The sequence below is a fragment of the Coregonus clupeaformis genome, chromosome 23, assembly GCF_020615455.1.
Source record: "Coregonus clupeaformis isolate EN_2021a chromosome 23, ASM2061545v1, whole genome shotgun sequence".
NCBI classification, from domain to species: domain Eukaryota; kingdom Metazoa; phylum Chordata; class Actinopteri; order Salmoniformes; family Salmonidae; genus Coregonus; species Coregonus clupeaformis.
In genome coordinates, this window is record NC_059214.1 from 12,683,393 (window position 1) to 12,711,167 (window position 27,775).

At 41.1% G+C, this 27,775-nt stretch overlaps 1 protein-coding gene across 4 annotated transcripts in view; it reads left to right on the forward strand.

Moving 5' to 3' along the window:
- The window catches only part of LOC121536085 (collagen alpha-1(XVIII) chain), a 178,093-nt gene that overhangs the window by 120,618 nt on the left and 29,700 nt on the right, over nt 1-27,775 (forward strand). For 2 of the 4 annotated variants that reach the window (XM_045206536.1, XM_045206533.1), the window contains 7 exons: nt 708-791; nt 1,765-1,827; nt 2,165-2,233; nt 13,643-13,724; nt 21,922-22,043; nt 22,964-22,990; nt 24,786-24,992. In XM_045206536.1, coding sequence (XP_045062471.1) covers nt 708-791; nt 1,765-1,827; nt 2,165-2,233; nt 13,643-13,724; nt 21,922-22,043; nt 22,964-22,990; nt 24,786-24,992 — 654 coding nt within the window. The remainder of the gene's footprint in view (nt 1-707; nt 792-1,764; nt 1,828-2,164; nt 2,234-13,642; nt 13,725-21,921; nt 22,044-22,963; nt 22,991-24,785; nt 24,993-27,775) is intronic. The other 2 variants (XM_045206534.1, XM_045206535.1) reach the window with 2 other exon arrangements.

The following is a 27,775-nucleotide window of genomic DNA, read 5'->3' on the forward strand; positions in this document are numbered from 1 at the left end:
GGGGGGGACAGATTTTATAGGGCCCCCCTTAGAGTTGTTTATTAACCATTATTTTACTAGGTATATTGACATTAAACATAGTGCACCACTTTCTCTTGTACACTAAGGACCCGGGGAAGAGTGGCAGGGGAGAAGAGAAGAATGTGCCTATTTGAAAGCTAGAAAGAAATGAGTAGCTCGTGACATTTCATTTTTTAAAACTAGCTCTCATGCTAGAAAACGTTGGAGACCACTGGTTTAAAACATTCCCCTGAATCGCATTTTTGCCTCCTAGATTGACTTGATAATATGCCGTTAATGGGAGTCATTGAAAGAGGCTATTGTGGTGGCGAGTTTGATGGTCTGGGACCGCGGAGGATGACAGTGTCATATCACAGGTGGCCATTTCATTTCTCAACACTGGGGCGGCTGTATTAAACCCCTCAGCTTCTCTCGCGAGAGGGGGTTTCCCACCACAAACCACCACACAGATCAGGGACGTATGTTTAAAGACACAGGACTTCAGAGGGAAGATAATGTGTGATGTGTTTGTAATTGTATTGAGCAGGGCCGACGCATGTGGGCTTAATGGGGGAGAAGAATGCCGACATGTGTACAGGCCATGTATTGACAACTGTGTGTGTACCTGCGTGTGTGTGTGTGTGTGTGTGTGTGTGTATGTGTGTGTGCCTGTGTATGTGTGCGTGCCTGTGTGTTTTACTTCATAGGGGGTGATCGGGGAGCTGAGGGTCATTGGAGACCCTCGGGCCGCTGAAAGACAGTGTGAAGAGGAAGGGGATGACTCGGATGCGGTAAGTGTCCCTTGACCTGCTACCGATACATAAACAAGTGCAGCAGATTAGCGCTTAAACAGTTGTTGGCTAAGCAAGGTATAGGGAGGCTAAAACTTACAGGGAACTCCTGGGAACAACAAGTTGTTTCTGGAGGAGTTGGATATGCTACAGTACATCCCCAAGCCCTTTGATGTGTAGAAATATTCTACGCCAATTAAGCATGTTTGTTTTATATGTGTCAGTTATACATTTGGCTTGAATTGCATATGTTACACATTTTCAACCTAAATCCCATGTATTTCTGTGATGCATTACATGTTAGTTATCCATTTAGCATAAATAGCATACGTTATCATGTATTAATAGCATATGCCTGTGTATTTCTGTGGTGTTTGGATGTTGTGTGAAATGAATGAAGGAACATTCCTCTTGGTGTATTTTTGTTCTGTTTTTAAAAAAAAGTGTAGATACATTGTAATTGTTTGCATCAATGTAATTGTCTGCATCACTTCCAATCCCCCATGTATTTTTTTGCAAATATATATATATATACATACATACACAAACATACATACATACACATATAAATACATACATACACAAACATACATACATACATACACACATATACATATATACACATATCCTTTTAAAAATATATATTTTCCTTTATTACTTTCTAACCCTACCACCCCTCCCCTAATTGGAGTAAACTAGTGAACAACAATGCTTAGGCCTCTACTTCCAGCTTATACATACTATATACATTTTATGGACACAGTCAATTTTACAATTGTTCTATTTTGTTTGTTTTTACTCCTGAACTTCCTCTACTATTCACTAGGAAGCAAACAGGAGCAAACAGGCTGACATGGGGAGGGACCAACCTGAATTTGTCCAATAAGAAATACTTGTTTTTCTTAGTTTCCGTTGCAAAATGTTTTGCTACGATTTATACTAATGAATAAACCCCTGGACTCTCTCCTCCCAGGCTTCAGGAGACGGCGGAAGCGGTGACGAGGAAGGGAAACCGGACGGGAAGAAGACAGGATTGGTATGATCGTTTGACAAACATTTTAGTGTTCACATTTGGTTGCCATCCACAAACAAGCATGTTCGTTCCATCTAATCAATCTTGTGTTTGCTGTTCCCTTTTGGGTCTGCACTCTTGGAGACCATGATCTAAAACCAAGTCACAGAGTTCGAACAGGACGGCTTGGCTATGTACTGGTTGTAGGAAGTTTGGAAACGTAGCCATATGATGGGTTTTCACTACAATGCTCGCTCATAGTTGTTGTAGTGACTCCTTTGTAGGAAAGTAGTTTGTGAATAATAGTCACATAATGAAGGTGATGGATCTACCCCCCCCCCCCTCTCACTTTCTCCCATAGGGTACATCCATATCGGACGCAAAGGTACAAAAATACGTGTGGGTTGAAGATGTCAGACCGACAGTTACGGTACATGCTCTGAAATCCATTTTATCTGTATATGTTTGCATTCACCCACAGCCATGTGAAATTTCACCTTTTGATTTGTCAGCACCGCTCTCTTCCCGTGAGCAGCCTATTCACTATATACTGTAGTGCACAATGTAGGGCACCATATTCAAATGACACCCTGTTCACTACTATAGTGCACTATGTAGGGCATAAGGTGCCATTTGGGATGCAACCATCCACCATCCTCATCAAAACGAGTTATCTGGCTATTTCAAACGGTATGGGGAGGTGGTAGGTTGTGGGGAATGTATATGGCCTGGTTTCGCTGAGGAGTATCACCTGGACGACGTCCTAAACTAACACAATTGTCGTCCATCTGCCTCAGTAGGACTCAGTAATAACTCTGTCAGTGATGAAGTAGGCAATACACACACACACAAACATTTTCAGCGGGGACCCCATTTTTCTGGCAGAACTTTTTTAATGATCTTTCTCAAAAACATGTATATATTTTCCTATACGATCTGTACTCTTAATTTTTGTTTCCTAAAATAAAAAAATTGACGATCGCACTGCAGTTCCCCCGCAACCCCGACTTTGAATACCAGTGCTCTACAACAAGCAAATGTTGCAGCACAACCTCCGCCCAACCTCCATACAACGGCACCGTCGCGGCACGCCGGTCCAATTACAGTGTAAGACTAGGGAGAAAACCAGATGTCTGGTCCAGGTCAGGGCGATGATATCTCCAAGGTTTTCTTTTGTTATTTTGACAGCTTTCTCAATCAGACTTAAAAGTTGAGAGCACAGGAATAGAGAGGGGGCAACGGAAAGAGATGGCGGGGAAAGTTGTGCCTGAAGCAGAGTTCTAATTCTCCCTCTTTGGCCTGCCAAGCCTTGTAGGTTCCGCAGGGCTCTTGGTGCGCGGGCTGACTTTGAAGCCTTGTGCCACTTAACATTGGGGCTTTCCGTCCACCAGACAAGTGTTTATTATCATCGTATGGAACAGCTGTTACTAAATATCACGTCGGCTTTGACTTTGCGTCGATCGTGTGGATCCGGAATATTAGCTGTTTCTTTGCAACCCTTAATGCCTATTTGACTGCCACTCAAGTTTGGACACGCAAAGACGGAAATGCAGACACTTGTCTGAAGGAATCTTTCCATTGTGTGACTGGCGGCAGATTTTAGCTTGATTGATGGACTTGCAAGTTGTCATCGTTACACGGTGCACTAAGGGCAGGAATTCAGCCAAATCCGCACTGCAGGAAAACAACAACATTGTTCCTGCACCATTAAAGGGCTCGTTATAACTGTGCGGGAAGTGATGTTGACATGCAGGTTTACCACAGTGCAGGTTGGATTGAATCTGCCACCCAAACACTTGCGCTACCTACTGTCAAGCTTAAGTCCCATTACACAGTCGTATGGGTGAAAGTGCATACAATTTAATATTGTGTGATTATAAAAAAAATGAAGACTGCTCGTGACAGTGAAGTAAACATACTTCTTATTTCATTACATTTCTCATTCAATTGAGTCTCGAAGCTTATGTAGACTCTGGGATTAGGCATGTGTGTATTCGGTGTGCGAATCTGGTCCTTGTCCAAGCTTGACCTTGTTTGCATCAACTTTGTGCCCTAAATAGTTTTGTTCAGAGAACTAATAGCACACAAGTTTCAATCTGCATGGTGCAAAATTAGGCTTGTGCCATCTGTGGTTAAATGAAGTTGTGTTTTTCAAATCCATCACCACCCAGTGGCCTCATCTATCCCCACTCTCCTCACTCCCACCTCTCAGAAATTATGAATGCATGGGAGTATACGTGCCGGTCTGTTTTATTACATATATCCCCTTGGATCTCTCATATAACACTCACCAAGTGAAATTCTTCACATAGTTGACCTCAGGCCCTACAATAGGAAGAATGTTTGCCCACAGAGGAAACTGGTTAATTTAAACAGTGAAGAATTCCGTACCCTCCTCCCACCGTCTATCCATCGTCCCACCCAGTGTTCCCCTCTCAGATTCCACGGGAGAACAATACGAGGCTTGTCACCTGGTGAAGAATGAGCTTAGAAAACGGGGGTGTTTAGTGTCATCTCCCTCTCCCTGAGGTGGGTGAGTCTGGAAATGGCCTCTTGTCTTCCACCACTGCATATTCTCCCACCTCTAGAGCACTAGTGGGGATGGCAGAACTTTGCCAGTCCTTTCTTGTCTACTGCGCAACACACACACAGTACACACACACTTACACCCAGACACTTACACCCACACACACACACATACGCTGAAACACACGCACACATGCGCTGACACACCTTCAGACACCAGCTCCTCCACTATTCGCTGACCCCTATCTTAAGAGCTGGAGCCCAAAACGGGTCACATTCCTGTTGCCAGACGTGTTCCTCCCGACCAATATAATTGCTGCCTGTCGCCATCCCATCCGCACCCAGTGGGAGAACGTACGCCTACTGTCTCGCTCACTGAGGGAAGAAGGAGTCCAGACTGCAATTGTCTTTCTTGACCTCTTGACTCTCTGAGCATCCCCCTTCTCTAAGCTTGACATCTGTTATTTGATCAGCCCCCCCCCACACACACACACACCCACACCCTTTGTGCTTGTGGACATACTTTAAGTTGTGTTTTACATTATGGTGGCTTTATGCCATAATAACTGTAGTGGAATGATCAATGTTAGTAGCTACCCTAACATTATGCGGTGTAGTGAATATGTAAACTTATGCAGGCCACTACTACATATCTGCCCTTTGTATCGTTTTTGTTTAACAAGGTGTGCATTAAAAATAAATTACATAATGGACACCAGACACAGTGCTAGTATGCCAAACATTAGCACGTGTGATTACCCGGTAACAAAAATAAAACTTCACAAAACATATACATCCATACAAAGTATTTGATCCCCTGCTGATTTTGTACGTTTGCCCACTGACAAAGACATGATCAGTCTATAATTTTAATGGTAGGTTTATTTGTACAGTGAGAGACAGAATAACAACAAAAAAATCCAGAAAAACGCATGTCAAAAATGTTATAAATTGATTTGCATTTTAATGAGGGAAATAAGTATTTGACCCCCTCTCAATCAGAAAGATTTCTGGCTACCAGGTGTCTTTTATACAGGTAACGAGCTGAGATTAGGAGCACACTCTTAAAGGGAGTGCTCCTAATCTCAATTTGTTACCTGTATAAAAGACACCTGTCCACAGAAGCAATCAATCAGATTCCAAACTCTCCACCATGGCCAAGACCAAAGAGCTCTCCAAGGATGTCAGGGACAAGATTGTAGACCTACACAAGGCTGGAATGGGCTACAAGACCATCGCCAAGCAGCTTGGTAAGAAGGTGACAACAGTTGGTGCGATTATTCGCAAATGGAAGAAACACAAAAGAACTGTCAATCTCCCTCGGCCTGGGGCTCCATGCAAGATCTCACCTCGTGGAGTTGCAATGACCGGAAGGTCCCCCTGCTCAAGAAAGCACATATACATGCCCGTCTGAAGTTTGCCAATGAACATCTGAATGATTCAGAGGAGAACTGGGTGAAAGTGTTGTGGTCAGATGAGACCAAAATCGAGCTCTTTGGCATCAACTCAACTTGCTGTGTTTGGAGGAGGAATGCTGCCTATGACCCCAAGAACACCATCCCCACCGTCAAACATGGAGGTGGAAACATTATGCTTTGGGGGTGTTTTTCTGCTAAGGGGACAGGACAACTTCACCGCATCAAAGGGACGATGGACGGGGCCATGTACCGTCAAATCTTGTGTGAGAACCTCCTTCCCTCAGCCAGGGCATTGAAAATGGGTCGTGGATGGGTATTCCAGCATGACAATGACCCAAAACACACGGCCAAGGCAACAAAGGAGTGGCTCAAGAATAAGCACATTAAGGTCCTGGAGTGGCCTAGCCAGTCTCCAGACCTTAATCCCATAGAAAATCTGTGGATGGAGCTGAAGGTTCAAGTTGCCAAACGTCAGCCTCAAAACCTTAATGACTTGGAGAAGATCTGCAAAGAGGTGTGGGACAAAATCCCTCCTGAGATGTGTGCTAACCTGGTGGCCAACTACAAGAAACGTCTGACTTCTGTGATTGCCAACAAGGGTTTTGCCACCAAGTAGTAAGTCATGTTTTTCAGAGGGGTCAAATACCTATTTCCCTCATTAAAATGCAAATTAATTTATAACATTTTTGACATGCATTTTTCTGGATTTTTTTGTTGTTATTCTGTCTCTCACTTTTCAAATAAACCTACCATTAAAATTATAGACTGATCATGTCTTTGTCAGTGGGCAAACATACAAAACCAGCAGGGGATCAAATACTTTTTTCCCTCACTGTAGCTTCTTAAACTACAAATAGGCTACCTTTTTGGTAATATTATGGAAGAGCGGAAGCCAACATTGAGTATTTAAGTACCAACTTTGTACCACAACATAAACTACTGTACAAATACCCATTTAGCAATATTAAGTCAGTTGGGAACTTTGAGTTTCCTTGGAGCTGGATGTACCAGCAATTAGGCTGTATTATTACCCGATAACAAAAGCCGCACTGAAGTCTAACAAAACAGCTCCCACAATCTTTTTATCATCAATTTCTCTCAGCCAATCATCCGTCATTTGTGTAAGTGCTTGTTGAATGTCCATCCTTATAAGTGTGCTGAAAGTCTGTCAATGTGTTTATTGCAAAATAGCATTGTATCTGGTCAAACACAATTTTTTCCGAAACCTTACTAAGGGTTGGTAACAGGCTGTTTAGTCGGCTATTTGAGGCAGTAAAGGGGGCTTTTCTATTCTTAGGTAGCGGAATGACTTTTGCTTCCCTCCAGGCCTGTGGGCACACACTTTCTAGTAGGCTTAAATTAAAGATATGGCAAATAGGAGTGGCAATATCGTCCACTATTATCCTCAGTAATTTTCCATCCAAGTTTTCAGACCCCGGTGGCTTGTCATTGTTGATAGACTAATAGGGCTGGTCCAGACGCCATAACCTTCGCATTGTTGGTCTGGCAGAGGGGGTGGAAGCTGGTTCTCGCCACACCGACTTCTTCGCCAAGCTACTGAGGGAAACAGTGCGATCGGAGGTTTTGACTTCAGATCCGCAGCTGGACCGTGCACATCGTTTCTTAAACGGAACAAACGGGAATAAACATACCTGAATTTGTCCAGTAGAAACTCTTGTTTGCAACTGTTGGACTAATGATTACACACTGTATCAGCTAGATGCTGGCAAGATTGTGCAAGGCGGTATTGAATGTGTCACTGTTTGTCCATGTGTCACTGTCACCTTACATTTTTCTCTCGACCTGTGTGCACCTACGCTGTAAAGTTTAATTCATAGGCTAGGTTGTAGCAACCTCATGATGTGTATAGGAAAAATTTGAGTATCATGTAGTAGCCTAAAAAATCGCCCTCCCTCATCTTAAACGGCACTGACCACTACTGGGTGCAATGGACCTCTCTCTCCACCAGGAGGCTAAATCACTGATACACTTTTGTGTACAAAGCATTGATAGGGCAACTCCCTTTGTATCTCTGTTCCTTACTGACCAGATCAGTCACTCAAATCAGTCTTTGTTAACAGTTGCTGCTGTTGATCACACCAACAGCGTCATTGCGTTTTGGTACACCAGAAGTACATTAATTTCCAATGGACCGCTGTGTTTGCTTTGCAGCATTGTGTTGCAGAGGCAGTTGCAGTGCATTCTGTGTGGTGCATACGTTGGATTTATCGACACAAATGGTAGCAGAAGGTGAAAGTTGAACTTTTGTTGCACACATATCCAGATGATGCTGCTTACCATTTTACGCAATAACGCTGTAAGTGTGATCGAGTCGTACGGCTAGAACTGCGATGGGGAAACAATATTTTTCCCATAATGCCCCTTCATCCTGGAACATGCTTAAAAAGAAATTAAAGTTAGGGGAGTTAGTGTCTTTGCCTGTTTTTAAGACTCTGATCGACAACTGTGTTTTTGATAGCGGCAGTTGTTTTTAATCTTCAAATGAATCTTTCACGTGTGACACTTTGTCTTTTGTGTATTTGTATTTTATTTAACATTTTATGTACACACTGCTATTTTCCTGTTTTGCCTTATTGCTAGGTCGCCCTCGCAAAATAGGTTAATTGGTCTTCTCTTTAAATAAAGGTTAAATAAATAAAACATGTGGTATGTAGGCCCATGGTACATCTCTCAACTTAGTGTGAAGAAGCTAAGAGATTGGTTAAGAAATTGATGAGTTATTGATAAATCAGGAAATTTGATTTTACATGTCCATTTAAATCCTTTGTAAATCCACTACACAATCGCCTATCAATTTGAAACGTTTTAGGGTCATCAAAGACATTACCATGATTAACCATGTTAAGTTTGGCATTGATATCTTAAAAGAAGACTGAAACTATTAACAATTAACTTTTATGACGATGTAAAACTAATGCTTAAAATAATCATAAAAAATCTTCTCATGGACACGAAATCAGATTAACTCCAAATTTGGTCTGTGGACTCATCACAATAGTCCCTAAAGACTTTGTTAAAATAACTTTGATGCGTTCAAAGATGGCCACACTATACCAGTTGATGCTTATTAGCACATATGCTAATATGCTGAAAATACTTTTAAAATATTCTTCTCATGACCCATAGGATCAAATGATACCAAATTTGGAATGTAGGCCCTTAACTTAGTTTAAGAAAAGCTAAGGGATTTGTCAAATCAGCTAAGGGATTTATCAACAAATAAAACAAATCTTATTTTATGTGTCCATTTAAACCACTGTAGTAAGGCCCTCAAAATTGTCAAAGACTCCAGCCACTAGTCATAGACTGTTCTCTCTGCTACCGCACGGCAAGCGGTACCGGAGCGCCAAGTCTAGGTCCAAAAGGCTTCTCAACAGCTTCTACCCCCAAGCCATAAGACTCCTGAACAGCTAATCATGGCTACCCGGATTATTTGCAACCCCACCCCATCTTTTTACACTGCTGCTACTCTGTTAATTATTTATGCATAGTCACTTTAACCCACATGTACATATTACCTCAACTACCTCAACTAGCTGGTGCCCCCGCACATTGACTCTGCACCGGTACCCCCCTCTATATAGCCTCCCTAATGTTGTTTTATTTTACTTCTGCTCTTTTTTTCTCAACACTTTTGTTGTTGTTGTTTTATTTTACTTTTTTATTAAGAAATAAATGCATTGTTGGTTAAGGGCTGTAAGTAAGCATTTCACGGTAATGTCTACACCTGTTGTATTCGGCGCATGTGGCAAATAGAATTGTATTTAATTTTATTTGAAATCCACTCCACAGTGGCCTATCAACTTGAAACTTGTCATCGCTATCATGGACGTCCGTAAAGGGGAACTGCATATGCTGATTTTGCCTAGTTTTTTGGTTTGCTCCTCAAGAAATGCTGGCAGCCATGACAGAAGCCAAACGTGAGTTGGCTTGGGGGTGTGGTTTTATGTGGGTGTTTATTGGGTGTGTCCTTGCCACCACCAAGACACACCCATCTGTCAGAACCTTGCCTGCAGCTGTTTCCCCCTACTCATTCACAACAAACAAACCTCCTGCAGGTTGAGTTCGATAACTACAGGCAGATGTATGGTGAGATGCCAGAGGAAGCTTTGAATAGGTCGGTAACAGCGTAAAATGAGAAGAATGCAATTGCTGAATTTATCAAATGAAAAATATCTAATCAAATGTTATGTCACATGCTTCGTGAACAACAGGTGTAGACTAACAGTGAAATGTTTACGGGCCCTTCCATTAATGCAGATAAAAATAATAGAAAAATAACAACATGAGGAATAAATACACAATGACTAACATTAACAAGTAACAAGATATTCTAAACTGTGTTTTGATAGCTTTCAAATCTAGTAACAGGTCCATGTAGAATAAACAACCCTTTACATAATACCATAGTGTTATGCTAATACAGTGCCTTCAGAAAGTATTCATACACCTTGACTTATTTCACATTGTTGTGTTACAGCCTGAATTCAAAATGGATTAAATAGATTTTTGTGTCACCCTTCTACACACAATATCCCATATTGACAAAGTTAAAACATTGTTTTTAGACATTTTTGCAAATGTATTGAAAATGAAATACGGAAATGTTTAATTTACATAAGTATTCACAACTCTGAGTCAACACATGTTAGAATCACCTTTGGCAGTGATTACAGCTGTGAGTCTTTCTGGATAAGTCTCTAAGAGCTTTACACACCTGGATTGTACAATATTTGCAATTTATTTTTTTTTTTTAAAGCTCTGTCAAATTGGTTGTTTACCATTGCTAGACAGCCAATTTCAAATCTGTAACTAGGCCACTCAAGAACATTCAATGTCATCTTGGTAAGCAACTCCAGTGTATATTTGGCCTTGTGTTTAAGGTTATTGTCCTGCTGAAAGGTGAATTTGTCTCCCAATGTCTGTTGGAAAGCAGACTGAACCCAGGTTTCCTATAGGATTTTTCTGTTTCTTTTTGTCCTAAAAAACTTCCTAGTCCTTGTCAATGACAAGCATACCCATTACATGATGTAGCCACCACCAAGCTTGAAGTGTGGTGTGTTGTGTTGGATTTGCCCCAAACATAATGCTTTGTATTCAGGACATTAAGTTAATTTCTTTGCCACATTTTTTGCAGTTTTACTTTAGTGCCTTATTGCAAACAGGATGCATGTTTTGGAATATTTTTTATTCTGTACAGGCTTCCTTCTTTTCACTCTGTCATTTAGGTTAGTATTGTGGAATAACTACAATGTTGTTGATCCATCCTCAGTTTTCTCCTATCACAGCCATTAAACCCTGTAACTGTTTTAAAGTCACCATTGTTCTCATGGTGAAATCTCTGAGTGGTTTCTTTCCTCTCCGGCAACTGCGTTAGGAAGGACGCCTGTATATTTGTATTGAATGGGTGTATTGATAAACCATCCAAAGTGTAATTAATAACTTCACCATGCTCAAAGGGATATTCAATGTCAGCTTTTTTTAGTCATTCAAAAATCATGCTAAACACCATTATTGCATACAGAGTGAATACATGCAACTTATTATGTGACTTGTTAACCAAATGTATACTCCTGCACTTATTTAGGCTTGCCATAACAAAGGGGTTGAATACTTATTCACTTTCAGCTTTTCATTTTTTATTAATTTGTAAACATTTCTTAAAACAGCATTCCACTTTGACATTATTGGGTATTGTGTGTAGGCCAGCGACACAATCTCAATTTAATGCATTTTAAATTCAGGCTGTAATACAACATAATGTGGTGAAATCAATGGGTGTGAATACATTCTGAAGGCACTCAATGAATTAGCCTCTAATGAATTTGAGACTGATTAGTTGCTGCATTTGGCCACGCTACACCACTAGATGTCACCATATCACACCAGAGATATAAGAACTGAACCGATGGACATGGGGTCATGAAATTTGGTATGTAAACCTTATGTATACAGTGAGGGAAAAAAGTATTTGATCCCCAGCTGATTTTGTACGTTTGCCCACTGACAAAGACATGATCAGTCTATAATTTTAATGGTAGGTTTATTTGAACAGTGAGCGACAGAATAACAACAAAAAAATCCAGAAAAACGCATGTCAAAAATGTTTTAAATTAATTTGCATTTTACTGAGGGAAATAAGTATTTGACCCCTCTGCAAAACATTACTTAGTACTTGGTGGCAAAACCCTTGTTGGCAATCACAGAGGTCAGGCGTTTCTTGTAGTTGGCCACCAGGTTTGCACACACCTCAGGAGGGATTTTGTCCCACTCCTCTTTGCAGATCTTCTCCAAGTCATTAAGGTTTCGAGGCTGACGTTTGGCAATTCGAACCTTCAGCTCCCTCCACAGATTTTCTATGGGATTAAGGTCTGGAGTCTGGCTAGGCCACTCCAGGACCTTAATGTGCTTATTCTTGAGCCGCTCCTTTGTTGCCTTGGCTGTGTGTTTTGGGTTATTGTCATGCTGGAATACCCATCCACGATCCATTTTCAATGCCCTGGCTGAGGGAAGGAGGTTCTCACACAAGATTTGACGGTACATGGCCCCGTCCATCGTCCCTTTGATGCAGTGAAGTTGTCCTGTCCCCTTAGCAGAAAAACACCCCCAAAGTATAATGTTTCCACCTCCATGTTTGATGGTGGGGATGGTGTACTTGGGGTCATAGGCAGCATTCCTCCTCCTCCAAACACGGCGAGTTGAGTTGATGCCAAAGAGCTCGATTTTGGTCTCATCTGAATACAACACTTTCACCCAGTTCTCCTCTGAATCATTCAGATGTTAATTGGCAAACTTCAGACGGGCCTGTATATGTGCTTTCTTGAGCAGGGGGACCTTGCGGGCGCTGCAGGATTTCAGGCCTTCACAGCGTAGTGTGTTACCAATTGTTTTCTTGGTGACTATGGTCCCAGCTGCCTTGATATCATTGACAAGATCCTCCCGTGTAGTTCTGGGCTGATTCCTCACCTTTCTCATGATCATTGGAACTCCACAAGGTGAGATCTTGCATGGAGCCCCATGCCGAGGAAGATTGACAGTTCTTTTGTGTTTCTTCCATTTGCGAATAATCGCAACAACTGTTGTCACCTTCTCACCAAGCTGCTTGGTGATGGTCTTGTAGCCCATTCCAGCCTTGTGTAGGTCTACAATCTTGTCCCTGACATCCTTGGAGAGCTCTTTGGTCTTGGCCATGGTGGAGAGTTTGGAATCTGATTGATTGATTGCTTCTGTGGACAGGTGTCTTTTATACAGGTAACAAACTGAGATTAGGAGCACTCCCTTTAAGAGTGTGCTCCTAATCTCAGCTCATTACCTGTATAAAACACCTGGGAGCCAGAAATCTTTCTGATTGAGAGGGGGTCAAATACTTATTTCCCTCATTAAAATGCAAATCAATTTATAACATTTTTGACATGCGTTTTTCTGGATTTTTTTGTTGTTATTCTGTCTCTCACTGTTCAAATAAACCTACCATTAAAATTTTAGACTGATCATTTCTTTGTCAGTGGGCAAACGTACAAAATCAGCAGGGGATCAAATACTTTCTTCCCTCACTGTATGTCCTTAGAAGTTTACCTGCTGCATTCAAAGATAACCAACCTACGGCACTAGACTGAACTTCACTTGCGTCCTTGCGTCATCCTTATGGTATTGAGAGATAAACATGGTAATGCTTTCACTGATTGCAGATAAAATATTGTGCCTACATGATATAGCGCTTCCTTTGTTATGCCACTGATATTGTGTCCTTTCTGTCATTCTGTGAACCCTGTTAATTGCTGCTCGCAGCTATATTTATGTTTTTTTCTTCTATTTGGAGCTCAGCTGGACTTATTTTTATGTTTTTTCAATGTTGTTTTACCGTCTTTCTCCAGACTACTCCAACGTCATCACGCCCCATTCAGCAGCCCCCGGTGACCCGGAAACAACCAGAGGTGTCTCCCAAGAAAGAGACGGGTGAGTTCTATAGGTCATAGTCTAGACAAGACGGACTGTTGTATGGGTTTACAAGACCGCTAGTCGCATTGTTAATAATATGAATATATAATTTATAAGAGGTGTTATTGATTTGTGTTACCTGCAGCTGTATTTTGTTTTCATGTAGTAACAGTGGCCACTGATAAATATTGACATTCACAAAATTTGACATGAAGGTTATGATATTATGAGAAGTTACTAAAATACTACAGTTATGTTTCCTGTAAGCCATGTCTTTATAACATTGCTTTACAGAGTAATGGATGTGATGTTTTGTAGGCATGGAAGCAACTGCTAGCAAGTATTACATTTAGGGCTGTCAAAGCTAACGCGTTCATAATGCGTGACATTTTTTGTGTAATAAAACTTTTTTATGCCGTTAATCGCATCTCCCTTTTTAAATGTTTTGTTGTTGGACTTTTTACCCCTTTTTCTCCCCAATTTCGTGATATCCAATTAGTAGTTACAGTCTTATCCCATCGCTGCAACTCCCGTGCGGACTCCGGAGAGGCGAAGGTCGAGAGCCATGCGTCCTCCAAAACACGACCCTGCCAAAATGCACTGCTTCTTGACACACTGCTCGATTAACCCGGAAGCCAGCCGCCTCATGGGTCTCCCGGTCGCGTCCGGCTGCGACACAGCCTGGGATCAAACCCGGGTCTGTAGTGACGCCTTAGACCGCTGCACCACTCGGGAGGCGCATCTCCATTTCTTCACCGCACAGACCTTTTTAAGCGCGCGTTTCCGCAAGGACCCTTTTAAGCGCAACACACAACATGCTCTGTGCAGTGTGCACTCGGTCTCGGTAGCGCTTTCTGTCTCTATTGTGGTACTTGAACAGCCACAATGCGCGCAGCTTTGAGCAACAATTTTGAAGGAAAATTTACATACATTTAAGTCAAACACATTCCCAGGCATTTCTTTACATAACAGTAAAAACATAAACAGAGCTGCCAGCTCTCTCGCATTGGCCTTGAGACACAAGCATTTGACCCTCTTCTCACGCTCACACGCCACACCTCTGTCTCACGCATTGTCCATTGTATAGTGTGTTAACTTTTCAACTGTGCTCCAAAAAGTTTTAAAATAGAAGCATCTGTGACTGCAATTTAACATCACCCGCGGAACCTCTATCATTGTCCTGTCTTGCCATAGCACTGTGAACCGCGGCACATTGAATCATATGATTGGTCTAGTTATGTAAGGAATCAAGGGGATTGGATGCACGTTTTAAAGAAAAGCCCCTCAAGATTAGAGTGGCGCTGATTGGAGGGGGGAACGTTCTCCGCTGAGTTTATAAAACTGTAAAAAGAGCAGCACCGTTGCGCTGTTTTATGTACAATGTCAACAAAATCAGGTTGCTGTTCTCCAATACATATTGCAGAATGCAGCCTTTTGACAGCATGTACTAAAGTCGATTTAAAACACATGCATTAGTCCCCTCGTTTGGTAATTTGGTGTTTAAGCTGTGATAACGAAAAGGCAGCAGACAGCCCTACAGTCTGTTTTAGCAGGGAAGTTTGGTAGGGTGACCTGATTTGTAACTATGAAAATAATTTTGTCAAACAGATTGTGAACCCAAAAGTGTACGTTTGATTCTAGAGGGGGGACAATAAATATAAACATTATTTGGTTAGGGTGTAGGGCCAGATTGATGTAATCTTGTCTTGAGGAGGTTTTATTATCAATTTCCTTTATTTAGTCTGATCAGTTGAACAATTCTCATTGTTAACAAAGAACACTACTGTTATTCCCCACACTTACAGTATTGTATTATTCCACTTCTTCCCAATTTTGCAGGTGTCTGATATGCCTACTTGTGTCTTTGGAAATGAATTATATGAATCTATGTGTTTTTGCAGCCATTCGTGGACAGTTTTGATTAAGTCCTACAAATAAGCATTGGATATTAAATGCTCCAGGCCATTTAAGAATTGTGCACATACTAGGCAGAGATGACACAGGGGGACTCACAACTCATAAACACATCATATATTGTGTCTATGTAGAGTAAGATGATGGCAAGGATCTTCAACTACTAGGCATAAACCACCTGAATATTGATATTAATTTTTGAAGGTTGTGTGATTGGGAAATTAATTGTTATAACAATAACATTTTCAATCACCCAGAACTTGGGAAACATAGATCAGGGGTAGCCAACCCTCCTGGAGAGCAAGCAGGATTTTCTTCCAGCCTGATTTTAAAGAGAGAGTACACCAAAATTACAAAATGTTTGTGTCCTTACCTTGAAAGCAGTCTATGGACAAGGAGACTGCAATCTATGATTTGGTTACCCACTGCCATCAACCATTAGTATTAATATTTCCTGTGCAGAGCATTCCCACTGACCTTCCCACTGTTTCTCCCATTAGCCTGTCTTCCCATCTAATGTCATTACTGTCTGAATATAATGTCAAAACACCTACAAAATATGTTGGAAAAAAAATATTAGCATACTTTACATTTCATCCCCCAGAAATCGGCAAGTAACAAAGTCGTCAATTGTTTTGTGTTAATTTAATGTTTAAAGCTTTCTGAAAACAGTCGTGGTCAAAAGTTTTGAGAATGACACAAGTATTGGTCTTCACAAAGTTTGCTGCTTCAGTGTTTTTAGATATTTTTGTCAGATGTTACTATGGGATATTGAAGTATAATTACAAGCATTCCATACGTGTCAATGGCTTTTATTGACAATTACATTAAGTTTATGCAAAGAGTCAATATTTGCAGTGTTGACCCTTCTTTTTCAAGACCTCTGCAATCCGCCCTGGCATGCTGTCAATTCACTTCTGGGCCACATCCTGACTGATGGCAGCTCATTCTTGCATAATCAATGCTTGGAGATTGTCAGAATTTGTGGGTTTTTGTTTGTCCACCCGCCTCTTGAGGATTGACCACCATTTCTCAATGGGATTAAGGTCTGGGGAGTTTCCTGGCCATGGACCCAAAATGTCGATGTTTTGTTTTTTCGAGTCACTTAGTTATCACTTTTGCCTTATGGCAAGGTGCTCCATCATGCTGGAAAAGGCATTGGTCGTCACCATACTGTTCTTGGATGGTTGGGAGAAGTTGCTCTCAGAGGATGTGTTGGGACCATTCTTTATTCATGGCTGTGTTCTTAGGCAAAATTGTGAGTGAGCCCACTCCCTTGGCTGAGAAGCAACACCACACATGAATGGTCTCAGGATGCGTTACTGTTGGCATGACACAGGACTGATGGTAGCGCTCACCTTGTCTTCTCCGGACAAGCTTTTTTCCGGATGCCCCAAACAATCGGAAAGGGGATTCATCAGAGAAAATGACTTTACCCCAGTCCTCAGCAGTCCAATCCCTGTACCTTTTGCAGAATATCAGTCTGTCCCTGATGAATCAACTTTAGGAGACGGTCCTGGCGCTTGCTGGACTTTCTTGGGCGCCCTGAACCCTTCTTCACAACAATTGAACCTCTCTCCTTGAAGTTCTTGATGATCCGATAAATGGTTGATTTAGGTGCAATCTTACTAGCAGCAATATCCTTGCCTGTGAAGCCCTTTTTGTGCAAAGCAATGATGACGGCACGTGTTTCCTTGCAGGTAACCATGGTTAACAGAGGAAGAACAATGATTTCAAGCACCAACCTCCTTTTAAAGCTTCCAGTCTGTTATTCTAACTCAATCAGCATGACAGAGTGATCTCCAGCCTCGTCAACACTCTCACCTGTGTTAACGAGAGAATCACTGACATGATGTCAGCTGGTCCTTTTGTGGCAAGGCTGAAATGCAGTGGAGATGTTTTTGGGGGATTAAGTTCATTTTCATGGCAAATTCCCCAATAACTTTGCAATTAATTGCAATTCATCTGATCACTCTTCATAACATTCTGGAGTCTATGCAAATTGCCATCATAAAAACAGAGGCAGCAGACTTTGTGAAAATTAATATTTGTGTCATTCTCAAAACTTTTGAACACGACTGTACACCTGACCTGTGTTTTCCCCCCACTCTGGTCATAGGCCTAAGTCATGTAAAAAATACATAGAATTGCAGGAAATGAGCTTTAAAACAGTACAATCTTCATGGGGGAGGACCCCCAGACCCCCTTCTAGGTAAAATCTCACTCCAAGTTTTCTTCAAAAGTTGGCAACCCTGCATGATTTATGCAAAAGTAGCTAGCTAGTTATGCTAACGATAGCTAGCTAGCGAACCAAAAGAGTGTTTACAATGCCATGGCTGAATGTCTCTTGATTCAACTAACTTCCCACAATGATTTTTATCAGAAGAGGACATCCATTCCATGTAGCTACTGTTTTTGTTGTAGTTCTCAGGTCAAAAGATTTAAGCAAATAATAGGGTGTTGGGGGACAAAATGGAACTTTGGTTCTGGTGTTATACTTTGTATTCCATGTTTTATAGAGAAGCTTATCAGGAACACAACACGTTATTTCATGATAGGACTTACCATGGCTGAGATGTTATTTTCAAGTTATCGAAAAGGTCAAAAGGGTTGCGGACAGGTCAATGCAAGTCCCTAGTCAATAATGGCATCAAATCACCAGTTTGGATTCTTAAATGCAATACCGTTTTGTCCAATATCTCAATATATGTTGTTATGAAATGTTCAGGGCTAATGTAGAACACAGAGATTATTTAAAATGAAAGTAACATTTATGAAATGCTATATTATGCAAATTAGGCACTTCACTTTGTCCTCCCGAGTGGCGCAGTGGTCTAAGGCTGTGCCACTAGAGATCCTGGTTCGAACCAGGCTCTGTTGTAGCCGGCCGCGACCGGGAGACCCATGGGGCGGCGCACAATTGGCCCAGCGTCGTCCAGGGTAGGGGAGGGAATGGCCGGCAGGGATGTAGCTCAGTTGGTAGAGCATGGCATTTGCAATGCCAGGGTTGTGGGTTCGATTCTAGTATGAAAAAAATGTAATAAAAATGTATGCACTCGCTAACTGTAAGTCGCTCTGGATAAGAGTGTCTGCTAAATGACTACAATGTAAATGTAATATTCAAATTAGGCAATATGGATTACATAATTAGTCATTTAATCCCAATAGTTTAAGGTAGGGTGGTCATATTATTAACATCTTCATGCTTTATGCAAAACAGAGTTTGTAACAATTTATGAAATGAGAATACAACTTTGTATACAATTTAATGGAAATTGGGGACTTAATATGCTAATTTGTTTACAGAATTTTTTAAGACAGCATGTTAAGCCCATTCATTTAAAGTAAGGTGGTCATATTGTTAACTTGCCGTGCATTCGGAAAGCATTCAGACCCCTTGACTTTTTCCACATTTTGTTACGTTACAGCCTTATTCTGTAAAATGTATTTAAAAAATAAAAAATGTCATCAATCTACATTTACATTTACACACAATACCCCAAAATTACAAAGCAAAAACAGATTTTTAGACATTTTTGCAAATGTATTAAAAATTTAAATCTGAAATATTACATTTACATAAGTATTCAGACCCTTTCCTCAGTACTTTGTTGAAGCACCTTTGGCAGCGTTTACAGCCTCAAGTCTTCTTGGGTATGACACTACAAGCTTGGCACACTTGTATTTGGGGAGTTTCTCCTATTCTTCTCTGCAGATCCTCTCAAGCTCTTTCAGGTTGGATGGGGAGCATTGCTGCACAGCTATTTTCAGGTCTTTCCAGAGATGTTCGATCGAGTTCAAGTCCGGGCTCTGGCTGGGCCACTCAAGGACATTCAGAGACTTGTCCGGAAGCCACTCCTGCGTTGTCTTGGCTGTGTGCTTAGGGTCGATGTCCTGTTGGAAGGTGAACCTTTGCCCCAGTCTGTGGTCCTGAGCTCTCTGGAGCAGGTTTTCATCAAGGATCTCTCTGTACTTTGCTCCGTTCATCTTTCCCTCAATCCTGACTAGTCTCCCAGTCCCTGCCGCTGAAAAACATCTCCACAGCATGACACTGCCACCACCATGCTTCACCGTAGGGATGGTGCCAGGTTTCCTCCAGACGTGAAGCTTGGCATTCAGGCCAAAGAGTTCAATCTTGGTTTCATCAGACCAGAGAATCTTGTTTCTCATGGTTTGAGAGTCTTTAGGTGCCTTTTGGCAAACTCCAAGTGGGTTGTCGTGTGCCTTTTACTGAGAAGTGGTTTCCATCTGGCCACTCTACCATAAAGGCCTGATTGGTGGAGTGCTGCAGAGATGGTTGTCCTTCTGGAAGGTGCTCCCATCTCCACAGAGGAACTCTGAAGCTGTGTCAGAGTGACCATCAGGTTCTTAGTCACCTCCCTGACAAAGGCCCTCCCCCCCTCCGATTGCTGAGTTTGGCCGGGCGGCCAGCTTTAGTCTTGGTGGTTCCAAACTTCTTCCATTTAAGAATGATGGAGGCCACTGTGTTCTTGGGGACCTTCAATGCTGCAGACATTTCTTGGTACCCTTCACCAGATCTGTGCCTCGACAGAATCCTGTCTCGGAGCTCTACGGAAAATTATTTCGGCTTGGTTTTTGCTCTGACATGCATTGTCAACTGTGGGACATCCATATAGACAGGTGTGTACCTTTCCAAATCATGTCCAATCAATTGAATTTACCACAGGTGGACTCCAATCAAGTTGTAGAAACATCTCAATGATGATCAATGGAAACAGGATGCACCTGAGCTCAATTTCGAGTCTCATAGCAAAGGGTCTAAATACTTATGTAAATAAAATAAATGTGCAAAAATTTCTAATAACCTGTTTTCGGCATTGTGTGTAGACTGATGAGGAAATTAGTTTATTTAATCAATTTTAGAATGAGGTAACGTAACAAAATGTGGAAAAGTCAAGGGGTCTGAATACTTTCTGAATGCACTGTATGTTTGGGGCAAATCCAATACAGCACATTACTGAGTACCAGTCTCCATATTTTCAAACATAGTGGTGGCTGCATCATGTTATGGGTATGCTTGTAATTGTTAAGGCCTGGGGAGTTTTTGAGGATAAAAAATAAAGGGAATGGAGCTAATCACAGGCAAAATCCTAGAGGACAACCTGGTTCAGTATGCTTTCCACAGATACTGGGAGATGAATTCACCTTTCAACAGGACAATAACCTAAAAAACAAGGCCAAATCTACACTGGAGTTCTTTACCAAAAACACAGTGAATGTTCGGAGTTGCCGAGTTCCAGTTTTGACTTAAATCTGCTTGAAAATCTATGTCAAGACTTAAATGGTTGTCTAGCAATGATCAACAACTAATTTGACAGCGCTTGAAGAATTTTGAAATTAATAATGGGTAAATATTGTACAATCAGGTGTGGAAAGCTCTTAGAGACTTACCCAGAAAGACTGGGTAAGTCTTTGTTCCTGCTCTGACTAGGGACAAATGTAATATTTCAAAGCGTATTATCTGTGCAATCCATACTTAGCTGAAAACCTGATTTACTGAGAACAACAATGTGGTCTGCCAAACTTAATGTCCATTCAATATACAGTAATAGGTTTCCAGCCCACTGTTAGTTGAAGGTCTTAATTTCTCCACTAGATGGAGACAGTATCCTAGTACGGTGCCTTCAGAAAGTATTCACACCCATTGATTTGTCCACTGGCCTACACACCATATCCCATAATGTCAAATTGTAATTATGTTTTTAGAAGTTTTTACAAATGTATTAAAAATGGAAAGTATTCACTTTTATGGCAAGCCTAAATAAATTCAGTAGTAAAAATGTGCTTAACAAGTCACATAATAATAATAATATAATAATATGCCATTTAGCAGACGCTTTTATCCAAAGCGACTTACAGTCATAATACGTTGCAAGGACTCACTCGGTGTGCAATAATAGTGTTTAACATGGTTTTTAAATGACTACCTCATCTCTGTACTCAACACATACAATTAATGATCTGTAAGGTCCCTCAGTCAACCAGTGAATTTCAAACACAGATTCAACCACAAAGACCAGGGAGGTTTTCCAATGCCTCACAAAGAATGGCACCTATTGGTAGATGGGTAAAACAAAAAAGCAGACATTGAATATCCCTTTGAGCTTAGTGAAGTTATTAATTACACTTTGGATGGTGTATCAATACACCCAGTCACTACAAAGATAGGCATCCTTCCTAACTCAGTTGCTGGAGAGGAAGGAAACCGCACAGGTATTTTTGAAGGTTTCTATTCAGGTGGTATTAACTTTTGCCATTCTTTCTTTCTTTCGTTTTCCAGGCCAGGGTGGATCTAGAGGAGAGAAGGGCGACAGAGGAGAGAAAGGAGACAGAGGTCCTCTTGGTCCAAAGGGAGATTCTGGTTCCGAGTCGGGCACACAAGGAGGGGCACGTGGAGAGAAGGTGCAGACATTTAGAATGCATGACAACACATTCATACAGTGGACTATATATCGATGTTAGCACATCAAGTAGTTAAAATACCATGAAACAACATGGTTGGTCTAAAACTTCCATGACAAAACATCATGGTGTGATCAAGATGACAGCCCAACATTTCTATTCATTTTCTATTTCTGTTCTATTAAAGTCTAATTATACAGCACCATTCATACACTAACAGCAGCTCAAAAAGCTTCATATGCTCTATGCACATTATACCCTGTGTTTAATATCCAGATAGTGAAGTGAATACAGAATATACAGTATGTATTCTTTCTTATGCAATTATTCTCAATGCTCAATGTCACATCACTTGCTAGTGTGGAAGGATTTTTTTTTTTATATAACTCGTACAGGCCCAGGCGAAGCCTGCATCCATTCGTCTCATTGCTTTCAAACACACTGAAATTGAATGGTCATATGCAAATACACTGTGTATTCAAAACATTAAGAACACCTGCTCTTTCCATGACATAGACTGACCAGGTGAATCCAGGTGAAAGCTATGATCCCTTACAGATGTCACTTGTTAAATCCACTTCAATGTAGATGAAGGGGAGGAGACGGGTTAAAGAAGTATTTTCAAGCCTTGAGACAATTGAGACATGGATTGTGTGTGTGCCATTCAGAGGGTGAATGGGCAAGACAAAAGATGTAAGTGCCTTTATACGGGGTATGGTAGTAGTTGCCAGGCGCAATGGTCAACATGGGCCAGCATCCCTGTGGAATGCTTTTGACACCTTGTGGAGTCCATGCCCCGAAGAATTGAGGCTGTTCTGAGGGCAAAGGGGGGGCAACTCAATATTAGGAAGGTCTTCCTAATGTTTGGTATACTCAGATGCTAACATGTTCTTTTCTCTTGGATGTGGTTTTTCCTGCAGGGAGTGCTTGGAGAAAAGGGAATGAAGGTATGTTCAAATGATCTACTCTTGTGACCTTGTGGTCCAAATACTGTTGAATGCTTCAGCAGGTTTATTATTGTCTGGATGAAGACCTTCAACAGACAGCGGGTTTTTGTCTTTATCTATTTATGTATCAGAAAGTTTTCATACCTCCACATTTTGTTACAGCCTGAATTTAAAATTAATTAAATTGTGATTTACTTTCACTGGCCTACACACAATACTCCATAATGAAAAGCTGAAATGTCTTCAGTCAATAAGTATTCAACCCCTTTGTTATGGCCTTTGTTATGGCAAGCCTAAATACGTTCCAGGAGTAAACATGTACTTAACTAGTCACATAATCATTTGCATTGACTCTGTGTGCAATACATTTTTTTTAGGACTACCTCATCTCTGTACCCCACACATACAATTACCAGGAAGGTTTTCCTATGCCTCGCAAAGAAGGGCACCTATTGGTAGATCGGTAAAGAAGAAAAAAAAAAGCAGACATGAAATATCCTTTTAACCATGGTGAAGTTATTAATTACACTTTGGATGGTGTATCAATACACCCAGTCACTACAAAGATAAAGGCATCCTTCCTAACTCAGTTGCTGAAGAGGAAGGAAACCGCTCAAGGATTTCACCATGAAGCCAATGGCGGAGCCATTTCTGCATAGTGCATCTTTAAGGACTGGGTAGTTTTTCAGGATAAAAAATTTACTGAATGGAGCTAAGCACAGGCCAAATCCTAGAGGAAAACCCAGTTCAGTCTGCTTTCCACCAGACACTGGGAGATTCACCTTTCAGCAGGACAATAACCTAAAACACAAGACCAAATCTACACTGGAGTTGCTTACCAAGAAGAGAGTGAATGTTCCTGAGTGGCCAAGTTACAGTTTTGACTTAAATCTACTTGAAATTCTATGGCAAGACCTGGAAATGGTTGCTAGCAATGATCAACAACCAATTTGACAGAGCTTGAAGAATTTTGAAAAGAATAATGGGTAAATGTTGCACAATCCAGGTGTGGAAAGCTCTTAGAGACTCACAGATATAATCGCTGCAAAGGTGATTCTAACATGTATTGACTCAGGGGTGTGAATACTTATGTAAATTAGATATTTCTGTATTTCATTTTCAAAAAATTTGCTAAAATTTCTAAACATGTTTTCACTTTGTCATTATAGGGTATTGTGTGTAAATGGGTGAGAAAAAATATGTTTAATCCATTTTGATACACTACTTTTAAACTCCAAATAACAAAATAATAATGAATGGCACTCCAGATGCCTTGTTCATGTTTTATTATCTGGCTCCCCCATAACTTTTAAAAAGCCTAATTTGAATCAGTCAGTGCACTTTCATCAAGATGGAGTGACTTTGAATGAAGCACTCTCCTCTCCCTGTACTTAAATATCTTGCTCAGATTAGTGTGGACTCTACTAACTACTTTTGAAGGGTTTTATGGGAATGTCAAAGACTCTGTGTTCAGTTCATTTTAACTCGGTCATCCATTGAATGAATTGGAAGCAAATTGGCTATTTTTCACATATGTTTAAATTTAATTCACGACCTGAACTGAGAGAAATTGTCACTCCCGCTATCATTTGTTTCGAAAGTCACATTTATACAACATCTGTTATGTGTAGCATGATGTATGAATTACAGTATACATAATGATATGTACATCACATCCGGTTTTATCTTAATAAAGTTGTTCCTAAAGCTAAAATAATAGTTTTCCTTCTCCATACCAAGACCTTTGGAAACAATATAGATGTATAACTTTTTGATTGTCCTGTTGTCTCTGTAGGGAAAAGCAGGCTTCGGCTACCCCGGCTCGAAGGGTGACCCCGGCCCCGCTGGTCCCCCCGGACCACCCGGCCTCCCAGGGCCCGCAGCGGAGGTGGTATCACGTGGCGACGGCTCCGTGGTTCAGACGGTGGCAGGTCCAAGAGGACCAGCTGGACCTCCGGGCGCCTCCGGCCCTGAGGGACCCGCAGGAGCCGAAGGAGAGCCTGTGAGTTGCCTGCCCTTCCCTTCCACCTCCATACCAGTAGAGCAGGGGTCAACCTTTTCTTACCCAGGGACCCCCTGTGACCCAGAGACCCCCATCATATGTTAACCCAAAAATAGTCTGCTTGTCTTGTTTTATCATCAGGTGAATGATAATGGCAAGGAGAAGTACTCAATATTTTAATGGATTTGGTAGATAGTTTTTCATTATTTTCACCTACCCACATTATAATTGGAAGGAAGTGTAAACCGTAACATAGCCTATTAGCTAGGAATGTAACTCCAAACACATTTTTGCTAATAGCAGCTGTTAAGCTGGTTAAACAAAAGTTAGCCATGTGTTGGCAAAAATTAATAACCATGTAAGTAAAAGTGTGTTTGTTTTGTTGTTGCTATCCATATTCTTAAAACATTGAACAAAAATATAAACGCAACATGCAACAATTTGTCTGAGTTTCAGTTCATATAAGGAAATAAATCAATTTACATAAGTTCATTAGGCCCTAATCTATGGATTTCGGATGACTGGGAATACAGATATACATCTGTTGGTCACAGATACACAACACTGGCACCGTCATAGGATGCCATCTTTCCAACAAGTCAGTTCGTCAAATTTCTGCACTGCTAGATCTCCCCATGTCAACTGTGAGTGCTGTTATTGTGAAGTGGAAACATCTAGGAGCAACAACGGCTCAGCCACGAATTGGTAGGCCACACAAGCTCATAGAACGGGACCGCCGAGTGCTGAAGTGCGTAGCGCGTAAAGATTGCCTGTCCTCGGTTGCAACACTCACTACCGAGTTCCAAACTGCCTCTGGAGCTTCATGAAATGGGTTTCCATGGCCGAGCAGCCGCACACAAGCCTAAGATCACCATGTGCAATGCCAAGCATCGGCTGGAGTGTTGTAAAGTTCGCCGCCATTGGACTCTGGAGCAGTGGAAACGTGTTCTCTGGAGTGATGAATCACGCTTCACCATCTGGCAGTCTGACGGATGAATCTGGGTTTTGCGGATGCCAGGAGAACACTACCTGCCTGAATGCATAGTGCCAATTGTAAAGTTCGGTGAAGGAGGAATAATGGTCTGGGCCTGTTTTTCACGGTTCAGGCTCCTTAGTTCCAGTGGAGGGAAATCTTAGCGCTACAGCATACAATTACATTCTAGATGATTCTGTGCTTCCAACTTTGTGGCAACAGTTTGGGGAAGGCCCTCTCCTGTTTCAGCATGACAATGCCCCCTCCTAATTAAGTAGCCTAGTTTTGTTGTTGGCTACTTGAAGAGAACTAGGGCCTATCGCAGCCCACCTCTTTCAATGCATTGTGGAAAAGCATGATGAAGAGCTGAAGTGAGTATAACATCCTGGCATTTAAACCATACTCGGTTTCCAAAATGTCACATACTGTACCATTAAACATTACATTTTTACATACTGAGAATAAGTCATGCGTGATTGCGTCGTTTCCCGCTATTCATTGATTTCGGTAGTTCATCCCCATATCTAATTTATCTGCTGTTGTCAAAACCAAAATGAGTATGACATCCGGCATTTAAAGTATAAATTTTTTTCTAAATGTTGCATACTATTAAACTTGCTATTTTTTCGCACACTCAAACAACCTACTATTTAGGACGCAAGTATGGGTATTCGGACACGGCCACTGAGTCTCTGACAAAGTACACAGATAAAGTACATTTAGGTCTCTAAATACTGTATGTCATGACCAAGTAAGCTAACGTTAGCTAGCTAGCTAGTTCACTCACTTGCTGAAGTTAGCCTAATGTTGTTAGCTAGCCTAGATAACTTGCATGGCTTGCTAGCCACCACCACACATAGTGACATCGACAGACTAGCCATAACAGCTATCATGATCAGGTGGTGGTTAACCATGTAGCTAACTTAGCTGCAAGGATAGCTTGCTAATATTAGCATGCTGTACAACTAGGAAAACGATAGCATACGTAAGTTGGACTATTAGATAGCTAGCTATAATAGCTGCTATAGCCATCCATAGTGAAATGTTTCATCATTCATAGCTAGCTCGTTATCTTTCCAGTGGTGTAAAGTACTTAAGCAAAAATACTTGAAAGGACTATGTAAGTAGTTTTTTGTGGTATCTGTACTTTACTATTTATATTTTTACAACTTTTACTTTTACTTCACGACATTCCTAAATAAAATTATGTACTTTTTACTCCATACATTTTCCCTGACACCCAAAAGTACTCGTTACATTTTGAATGCTTATCAGGACAGGAAAATGGTCTAATTCACACACTTATCAAGAGAACATCCCTGGTCATCCCTACTGCCTCTGATCTGGCTGAATCACTAAACACATGCTTAGTTTCTAAATGATGTCTAAGTGTTGGAGCGTGCCGCTGGCTATCCGTAAATAAATAAAAAACAACAAAATTATGCGGTCTGGTTTGCTTAATATAAGCAATTTGAAATTATTTATACTTGTACTTTTACTTTGATACATTTATTTTTTATACCTAAGTATATTTAAAACCAAATACTTTTAGACTTTTACTCAAGTAGAATTTTACTGGGTGACTTTCACTTTTACTTGAGTCATTTTCTATTAAGGTATCTTTACTTTTACTCAAGTATGACAATTGGGTACTTTTTCCACCACTGAATGTTTCCTCAATTTCGAGGCAGAGTTTTTGTAGGCTGCCACCTCCGCCTTCCTGGGTAAGCAAAGCTTGTATTACCTTTCCTGTGCTTGAAGGAGAACTGGTCACAGTCTCCTCCGTCACCATTGTTTTCACACGCAGTGC